This window comes from Cygnus olor, chromosome 3, assembly GCF_009769625.2.
Source record: "Cygnus olor isolate bCygOlo1 chromosome 3, bCygOlo1.pri.v2, whole genome shotgun sequence".
NCBI classification, from domain to species: domain Eukaryota; kingdom Metazoa; phylum Chordata; class Aves; order Anseriformes; family Anatidae; genus Cygnus; species Cygnus olor.
In genome coordinates, this window is record NC_049171.1 from 97,668,055 (window position 1) to 97,677,532 (window position 9,478).

The 9,478-nt window shown below is 42.0% G+C and overlaps 1 protein-coding gene across 2 annotated transcripts in view; it reads right to left on the minus strand.

Moving 5' to 3' along the window:
• INTS7 (integrator complex subunit 7) overlaps positions 1 to 8,799 on the minus strand; it is a 44,733-nt gene extending 35,934 nt beyond the window's left edge. Inside the window, exons 1-10 of one of the 2 annotated variants that reach the window (XM_040552778.1) lie at positions 8,781 to 8,799; positions 8,344 to 8,442; positions 7,418 to 7,541; positions 6,868 to 7,279; positions 6,662 to 6,791; positions 6,049 to 6,195; positions 5,330 to 5,467; positions 4,781 to 4,827; positions 4,077 to 4,276; positions 2,425 to 2,547 (exon numbers count right to left, since the gene is read on the minus strand). In XM_040552778.1, the coding sequence (XP_040408712.1) occupies positions 2,425 to 2,547; positions 4,077 to 4,276; positions 4,781 to 4,827; positions 5,330 to 5,467; positions 6,049 to 6,195; positions 6,662 to 6,791; positions 6,868 to 7,279; positions 7,418 to 7,541; positions 8,344 to 8,360 (1,338 nt within the window). In that variant the 5' untranslated portion in view covers positions 8,361 to 8,442; positions 8,781 to 8,799. Of the gene's footprint in view, positions 1 to 2,424; positions 2,548 to 4,076; positions 4,277 to 4,780; positions 4,828 to 5,329; positions 5,468 to 6,048; positions 6,231 to 6,661; positions 6,792 to 6,867; positions 7,280 to 7,417; positions 7,542 to 8,343; positions 8,443 to 8,780 lie in introns of those variants that run through there. The other variant, XM_040552780.1, reaches the window with a different exon arrangement.
• Between the last annotated feature and the right edge of the window lie 679 nt (positions 8,800 to 9,478).

Genomic DNA, 9,478 nt, shown 5'->3' on the forward strand with positions numbered 1-9,478 from the left:
ACAGATTAAGAGAAGGAAGAAGATACAAAGGGAAGGAAGTCCCATGAGCTATCTGTATTAAATATTTAGTTGCACTTGCCTGCGAGAAGTTCTATGAATCAGAATTTTTCCCATTGAAAATACTTATACTGAATTCAGAAGTTAGAACTCATGTCCTGAAGCACCGGTTTTAGTAGATTGAGGACATGGCTTGCTAAAAATTGACAGTGGGTCTCGTATGCTAGGAAACACCACTTACAAACCACTTTATTGACTAAAAAACAGTGACAAAAGTATTACCATGTCTCATAGATCAAACATTGCAAAAGCTTTTAAGACAATTCTCCAGTCTATTAGAGCTATATTGAGCATTTTGCCTTAAAACAATCTGCAGGACTGAGGGACAGAGGATATTTGAAATAGTACCTATGAGGAAATCTAGAAGAATTAGCAGGACAGACTGCAGGCTACAGTCAGTTACCTTCGCAGTCAGTAGGAAGAAATGCACCTTCAGTAACTTTCAGAAAATCATGGTTTAGGAGTTGTCCCTTTCCAATCTAATTACAATGTAAACAGCCAGGATACACGGACATGCAGCACTGTAAGAACTCCCCTTTTTCATTTCTATCTCATTAAACACAAGAACTTGTGTCTTCATTGGTAAGTTCTCCTTAGTTAACACATCTGAAGCGCTCAGCAACAGCACCCTCGGACCAAATGCTGCTCTTACACAGTAGCATTAAACAGGTATGTGCTAATATATATACAAAAATACATTATGATCTGAAGCTAACACCTTGAAAAACACCGTGAGAAGGGCCTATGACCAAAACAGGCAAAACTGATGAAAAAAAAATGTCAAAGAATCAAAGCAGAATTTCCCTTAGCCCACCTGATAAGCGTTAGAGGGCAGACACATCTAGAAAATATCTTAACATATATATCCTAATAAACTGCTTTAGGCATCAAAGGCATCAGCTTCTAAAACCTAAGTCTGAAAGTCAGTAAAGCCTCCACAGTCCGAAGACAAAGCCTCCTCTCTGACCTACCCAGACCCAAAATGCTAAAAAGTTAACACCGCTGAAATGGTACCGGAAAGAGGTTTTGCCATGAGAAAAAGAGGGTCTGCCCCAGTCCCTGCTGCATAAACATTTATCAAGTTGTTTAAATATACGGGAAAGAGTTGCCCAACTCAAAATGTTAAACTTCAGAATTCAGAAAGATCTCTCATGAGCACTGTATGTGGCTCAGCAAGCAGTAACATGCTTCAGACCATTCATTTGGTTCTAACCCAGTCACTGGTCTATTTCCAATGACAGCAGAACTTTCTCCCGTGCATTTCAACTAGCAAAAATACTTATTTTAAGACATCATATAATGATGAAAGCCACATTACCATGTCTCTCACTTGTACTAAGACAACTACCACCCAGATATAATGGTATATAGCAGCATTTTGACCACAAAGAATTCATATACCATTACGCAATTCCTTAAAAATCCTAAGAGAAATAAATTTCTGATGTTAAAACATTATGGAGAATGAAGCATTTCACTAAAATAAAAACCTCCGCACACTAAATCATCATCTCTTTGTACTGGAGACAAAGAAAAGCATGTGTTATTTCTCATGTGACTATTAATATAAGAAAAACTACATATTTTTTCTCCCCAATTGCCTTATACTTCAATGACATATAGCAAAAGTAGCTTTCCAAGAGTACTAAAATCAGATAAGCAGAGCTATAAGCCTCTGCCATTAAGCTTTTGAAATATTTACTTTTCCAATTAGAATCTAATCTAACTTGAAGTTATTTTCTACAGTCATTTCTACCAGAAAAAGGGAAAGGCAAGGGGGGAAAGAAATGTAAATGTACAACTGCAATTGAAAGACAGATGCAATCTTATTTCCAATGTAACAATGGTTTCCCCAGATAATGCAGATACGCTATAAACACCTTTTAGGAACTCATTCATACAAGAAGAGTCACAAAGACATTACTGAAAATGACCCATTGATTCTTAGCGATAAAATCAAAGTTACTTTCATCTGTTCAAGTATACCTTGCTGGATTACATGCTTTGACACACCCCACAGACGTTCTGTGTTACATGAGGGCATTAATACACGTTCAGTATCATAGCATTAACAAAAACATTCATCTCCCATGTCTACTATCTTAAATGAGTTTGTCAGGTGCAAAAGTTATTTCCTTACGTCAAAAAGGCCTACTACATGACAAATGCCTTTCCTCAGTTGTAATACTTCAGTTATTCATTAATACTTGGCTACTCTGGCAGATTTTGTCTGTATTAAGGATATGGAGAGGCACGTTCTTCCTTCACTTCCAAAATTATTCTTTTGGAAAGAGTTCTATAACTAATTGCAAAGTTTCATAATAAACTTTAGCTTAAAAATACACTTTAGCTTAAAAATGCATAAACCTGAATATTTTCTCTAGTCCACGTATGCGGTGTCTTGTTGGCCAACAACTTTAAATCTTGGATTGCAAGCCTCTTCACAGCCTTCCTGGGGTCGTTCTTCAAGTACTGCAACAGAAGCTGGACCTATAACAAAGTAAATTAATTAAGAGAAAGAGATGCTACTAGAAGGAAGCCTTTTCAAAAGTACTCAAGAAGGAACTTTGGGAATATTCCTCTAAAACTGCTATGCCCTACCTGTCTGTTTGCTTGCTACATGGCAAAGCCTCTACTCAGTCTGTGATTCCCTGGCAAGATTCCAGCCAATTCCTGCTATTTTCTCCCTCTCTGCTCATGCACCGTGTTTTTCACTGCCCTGCGTACCCAAGAAGCCCTGAGAGCTGTTTCAGCTCTTACAGAAATACTAGTAAAACATTTCCAAGAACCTCAGTAAACACTTTACATTGTCATGATTATGCTATCAGCAAGTATTCCAGGCATTTGACACTAATTCAGGTGCCTACATAATCTGCAGTTAAAAGAGAGCAGTAGATGTACTATGTATGTATTAGCAGCTACCAAAAAACCCCAAACAGATGAAAAAATAAAAAATAAAAAAAACCACCCACCAGCACACGAGGTATTTATCTCAAATTAATTGAAATGACACTTAATGAAGTCTCCTTTGTTGCATTAATTTTTTGGAGATTTGGAGATAGAACAACCAGCAAATGGGAGACTGCATGAACATATCAACCGTGGTTTTTTGCTCTCCAACTCCATTCTGGCTACTCAACTTACATAAGCAGCATAGTCTGCTGTGTTGCGGAAACACAGCCTAAAACACCATCTTACTGCCACAAAAAAAAAAGCACATCAAGTGTTCTAGTGTTGTTTCAGTTGGCTTAGATTCAGTACTATCTCTGAAATACAGACATCAGCGATTCGAAGAAGTTTCAGACAGATCAATGCTATTAGTCTAACAGTAACAGACACCAGCATTCCATAGCTGTATGGCATTAAAGGAAGGCCAATAATTTTTTTATGACTACTTTACAAGGATTAGTTAGATGGATCTCTAATGTCGCTGTGTTCAGACTTGCTATATAAATCATATCCACAAAGCACATTAACAGAACATAGAAGCATTGTATTTTTCCATCATTGCTTTCCCACAACTTGGTTTATAGACATAAATTATAGCAACAGACTCAAATTCTTCAGAGTCCTTCAAGAAACACATTTTTGAATGCACTCTATGCGGTTGAATTATTCATTTCCTTGCATGCAGGGAAGGTGAAAGGCATACCCACTACCCAAGAGAACATACAGCAGTAAGAAGTGAAGCATGGGTTCTACATGAAAGATAGAGGTTTTCAGATTAAAAAAAAACAAAACAAAACAAAAAAAATGACTTGTGTGCTTTCTTAATTCACTTGATTTCCAAGAAAGACAGTTTATAAGCTATACAGAAGGGTTCCTACATTGAAGGGGTTATCTGGAAATATCAAAGTGACATCGGTTTTAGAGTACTCTTTCTCTATACTATGTAGTGGCAATCAGCATATCCTTTAATAGATTTTCAACATCATCTAGCATCTGAGTTTTTTTGGTTTGGTTTGGTTTTAAATGTACTTTGTACTTTAATTTGAAGGAATGAATTCAGAAAGAATTACCTGCTTAGGAATGTCAACCAAAGAAGAAGCAGCAAGTAGAGTAAATGTGTGAAGAGTAACAATGACCATCTTGGTAGAAGGATATGATGTTACCAGCTGCTGAAGCAGCTGTCGGGAGCTGGAGGCCAGGCTAGCATCATGATGCATGTGCTGTAGAATAGGGATCAACTTCAATTTCAAGTCCACAGGTGTGGCTAAACCTGTAACAGGGAACAGAGACATTGCCAGGCTATTAGTCCGCTGTACTGTCTTTTGGCAGTACTAAGACACACAACACTCTTGCATTAATTACTATCACCACTTAACGTGGATCGTGCAGACACCTGCGTTAGTTTCAAATAACTCGTCCACTGGCTACCAGCATAACCATAAAAGTACCACACACTTTAAGAGTTCTTTGGAAAGGTGGCTCCTTGCCTCATTGCAGGTAATACACATATTAACTTATCTGAAGCAACCTGCAATAGTGTTATAGAATCCCATTCACCAGAATACAGATGAGCTTTTATTCTATACCAAAGGTATGATAACTTGGATTTTAAGAGCCAGATAATGGATTATTTCTCAGCTATTTTAATTTCAAAACAGGAATTATTTGAGGATAAGGACAACAGTATTCTGATATCTGATATTTATATATGGATAATAAAGAATTCTCAGAGTAATTAGAACTTTTCTTTTTATCATTCAGTATTTGTATGTACCTTGAATCATCTCACTGATTTTGTTACATATTCCTGCAGCAAAATCCCTGTAGAGAAAAAGACAAAGTACCGGGTGAAATAAAAATAAACTGATTATTATTGTTATTAATAATAAAAATCAACAGAAGTATCGAACCTTGCATTTTAATAATAAAACCTTTCACAAGACTACTTGCCCAGTCTTAAGGGGTTTTGGAACTCCTACACACGGGAATGATCAAATGATAAAAAGGAAGCTTTTAAATATGTATCAAAGTGACAAGCAGCATTACGCATAGCTGCCAACTATAATTTCTGTAAATAATAATCCTCGATTAAAGTTGCTCTATTGCCTTGCATTCCCATATTTATGACCTTTTCATTAGTATTTTAGAAAAAAGCTTCGTATTAAACTCGATTCAGACTTTCCTACAATACTGTTATTACACATAATTATTATAAATGACTTAGCTGGCACCAGAGGAGAAAATACTACATTTTGTGAGTGACAGTGTCAATGGAGTTCCCATTCTTTGTAATATGAAAAATGGAGAAAAAATTACATCTTACTTTGATTGTGCAGAAAAGTTGGCAGCAGCAAATATAGCAGCTTCAACTTCCACATTATCATGGGAATCCAAACTCTGACGAATACTGTGATGTGCATTCTTCCTTTCAGGAATAATAGATGCCATGCTGCCCAACATCCTACACAAACAGATCACAGTGAGATCAGGAAGCACAATGACTATGAAGAAACGCAAGATGAAACTAAACAGAAACATGGAAGGACTGCTCTAAAGTTTCAGTTTTTATATAAGTATGTGTTCCTTTCATGCTGATTACAGAAACAAACAAACACTAATGGTAGGCAATGTAAAAGTGTTGGCCTGAGTCTTATGTTTGTCATTCAATAAAAACATCAATTACATTTTGGTACCTTTAGCTTGAAAGCAAAAAAGCGATAAGCTTCAAGAATTCTTATAAAACTAAGAGCATGCTTTGGCACTAGAAACACCAAGCATTTTTAAGATGCTTTTATGAAAAGGATCTGGGAGTTTTGATTGACAGCAAGCTGAACATGAGCCAGCAGTGTGCCTTGGCAGCCAAGAGGGCCAACCATGTCCTCAACTGTGTCCAGCATCAGCTCTGCTTTCACCTGTATGATAAATGTAGAAGACAACTCCTACACTTCATGCATGGTAGCTGCAGATTTTCTTATTGCAGATCAGTACGCTAATAATCAGCTAGAGTGTTGAAGTACGTTACGTTAATTTATGCATACATACCGAAGTGTAATAGCCCGAGCCACTGGATCATTGCTATGAATTACTGAAAAAACTCTCTTCACAAACTCATCCACGTTGAGGATCTTCTCTAGGTGCTTCTCACTCTGCTGAGTAACTTTCAGCACACAGAGCCTCAGGAAGTTGTTTCTATCAGAAGACACGTGCTTATCTTTATCAGGCTGCTTTATAATGCAAATTCAAACACCTTACGTACAAACTAACGAGTTATCATGAAAACGACTGATACAAACTTATTACTTCTGAGGCTTAATAAAAAAAGGTAAAGCGTATGCTTTAGAAACGGCACGTTTAAGTGGGCTGATTTAGAGAACGGGATATTAACAGGACATCGTTTCGTAGCTTTGTTAGCGTTACATCTGGGCCCAATTCTCTTCCGGGTAAGTTAACCCGTTGCAAGCAGTGGAGCGGAAGCAGACGCCGGTGCCCCGCACGCGTTGGGATCCGGCTCTCCCGGAGCAGCCCGGCAGGGGTGAAGCCAGAAGGTGTCACCGCTGCTGCCAGGCGTGCGCGCATTCCTCCTGCCCGCCGGCCCCGCAGCTCACACCCCACGGCAGCACCAAGCGGCTTCCTGCCCCGACCCGGCGCCGCTTACCCGACCCTGAAGACGTCGGCCAGCTTGAGGAAGGCGGAGTTGATGAGGATGGGGAAGGGGTACTTCTGGAACAGCCGCGGGAAGCGCACCACGGCTTCGCACTGCTCGCCGAGCTTCCCGGACCGCAGGCCTAGCACGAGAGCCAAGGTTACGGCACGGGCAGCCCTGCGCCCACCCCCCAGACACCGCCTGCCTCCCTCACCCACCCTTGTCGAGCTCCATGAGGGCGGAGTTGGCGTCCAGCTCCTGCTCGCCGTACCCCGCCTCGGCCAGGAACGACTTCCCGCCGCCACCCGCCATCGCCGCCGACGCCGCGCATGCGCAGCCGTCCCCGTCCACCCCCCCCCTCCCGCCACCTACCCCGGGGTGAATGGGCGGCGGGTGGGCGTGGCCCGCGCGGGGCTCGCCTCCCGCCAGCGCCGCCCAATCGCAACGCGGAGGGGCGTTCCCGCCCGCGCCGCCGCTGCCCAATGAGGGGGGCGGAGGAGGTTTTGGCGCGGCGCTTGGTGGCGGGAGTCGGTGCCGCGCGGCGGGAGGGCGCGCGCCTGGGTGCTGCTGGCCATGCTGTGCCGGGCGCTGCTCCGCCGCGCCGCCGCCACCCCCTCCGTGCCACCCCGTGAGTACCGCCGGACCCCCGCACCGGGAACCCCCCGACCCAGGAACCCCCCGACCCGGGGTCGTGCGGCGTCCGGGCTCCCCTGGTCCGCGTTCGCCGTGCCCCGTGTGGTCACGGGTCCGTCCGTCTCGTTTGTAGGTCAGCCCTCGGCGCTTCCCCTCCAGCATCTCCTCGACAGCTACCGGTGCCGCCGGGAAGATGACCACCTCTCCTACGGGGAAACGGGCATGCCGGTCCCTCCTTTCGGCTGCCGCTTCTCTGCAGGTACAGCTCCCTCCTGGGAGGCCGTTCTCGGTTGTGGGATCTGCTGCATGCCATGCTTATCTTTAATGCTTCAGGGCTCGGCATTGGAGTTTCGTGTTTCTGTGAGGGTGTAGCTGTGTTTGCTCCTACATCCTATATATACTGCATCACAGTGCTCCTAGGTGTGCTAGTGGAAACATTTCCTTACAGAAATGACTGAAAAGCATTTATTCCAATGGCTTTTGCGTTTCAGCTTTGTCTGTTTCAAGGTACATCCTCTTGATGCAATATTTGCAGACGTGGCTTTGTTCAAAATACATAAAAGATGGAACAGGATGGAGAATAGTAAGTACAAATCAAAGAGATGGATGTATGCCACTGGCATGTGTGGAAGCTCCTAGATCTTTAGGACAAAGATCTTTAGATCTTCCATGTGTACTACTCTAGTTCTTGTGCCTTTCCCTGAGGCAGCTTCCTGCTTTTCCAACCCACATCCAAGGAAAGTACTGGATGTTGTGGAGGACAGGCCATAAAGATGGAGGAAAGGAGCTATCATAACTGGTGAAAGATGTATTACTATAGAAGTTGCTCCTTGCCACCTGATTTCCCACTTAAAGAGTTCTTGAATAGAACATCCAGAAAGAAATACATGGCAATGTTCCTGCATTCTTAAGTTTTAAATTTTTATGTAAATACTATTTATCCTTACAGCTGTCCGTTAGGTGTGCACCCTGCTTAAGGTGCTTGTACTCCCATCACGAAGGAAGGGGAGTAATTTTGAGTCAGCCAAATAATAGACAAATAAACTTCAATTTCTTTTCAGCGCCAAATTTTGAACATATACTGGCAGTTGCAAATGAAGAAGGATTTGTTAGGCTGTATGATACTGAAGCTCAAACTACCAGCAAAGTGATCTTTAAGGGTAAGTTCTATAACAGAATGTGATCTTCATTTGATGTGACAAGTACGTGACTTACTGGAATCCAAGCAAGCTTTTTGAAAGTTGATTAAACACAAATGTGGGCATTACTTGTATCCTTTCATATACATTGCTGAATCCTGTTTATAAAGCAGCCGTGTGAGTGTGCTCTTAGAAAAGTACTAATAGATGAATAGTTCTGTGTTGCTTTTCATGCCTAGGGCAAGCTGCTGACAAATAATGAGATTTCTGATTTCAATGTCTGATGTTCTTTATCCATCTGCAAAATATCATCATGCTGCAATGCGCTGAACTAATCCTGGCTTTTGTTCTCTCGTTAGAATGGCAGGCTCACTCAAATGCTGTATTTGACCTTGCCTGGGTACCAGGAGAACACAGGATTGTAAGAAGTCTTTTCCCATCTACCTTTATTCTTAATGCTTTGGCAATGGCATGCAGAAAATGACTGAAGCTTTTTATTCTTTCCTCTGAAGGTCACTGCTTCAGGAGACCAGACAGCCAAGGTGTGGGATGTGAGAGCTGGGGAGCTTCTTGGCATATGCAAAGGTCACCAGTGTAGCCTCAAGTCAGTTGCTTTCTCTAGATTTGAGAAAGGTAAATGTTGATATTCCCCATTGTCTTTTTCCTTCTTCTTTCCCCCTAGCGCATCTATACTTATGGGGCTAAAAGGGGATTTTGGAACATGACCGTGACAAATAGCATGGGCAGGCTGAACAGTGACCTAGCCAGTGAAGCAAAAGCAACTTGTTGGAATTTCACAGTGGTCTGATGCTGTCTGCCCTTTTCTGATCTTGGACAAGTTAGATGTGATGTCAAGACGTGATATTGAAGTCACTCGGTCCTTATTTACACACATAAGCATGGAAATATTCTTCATAAGCAGTTGTTTTTTTCCTAGAATAGTAGTAAGGATAGGTCATGAAGAATAAGGAAACCAATCAAAGAGCACAGCAGACCAATGGCCTGATTTTTCTATTTCTAGGGCCAGGGGCAAATAGATGGCATTCAGATCATTAAA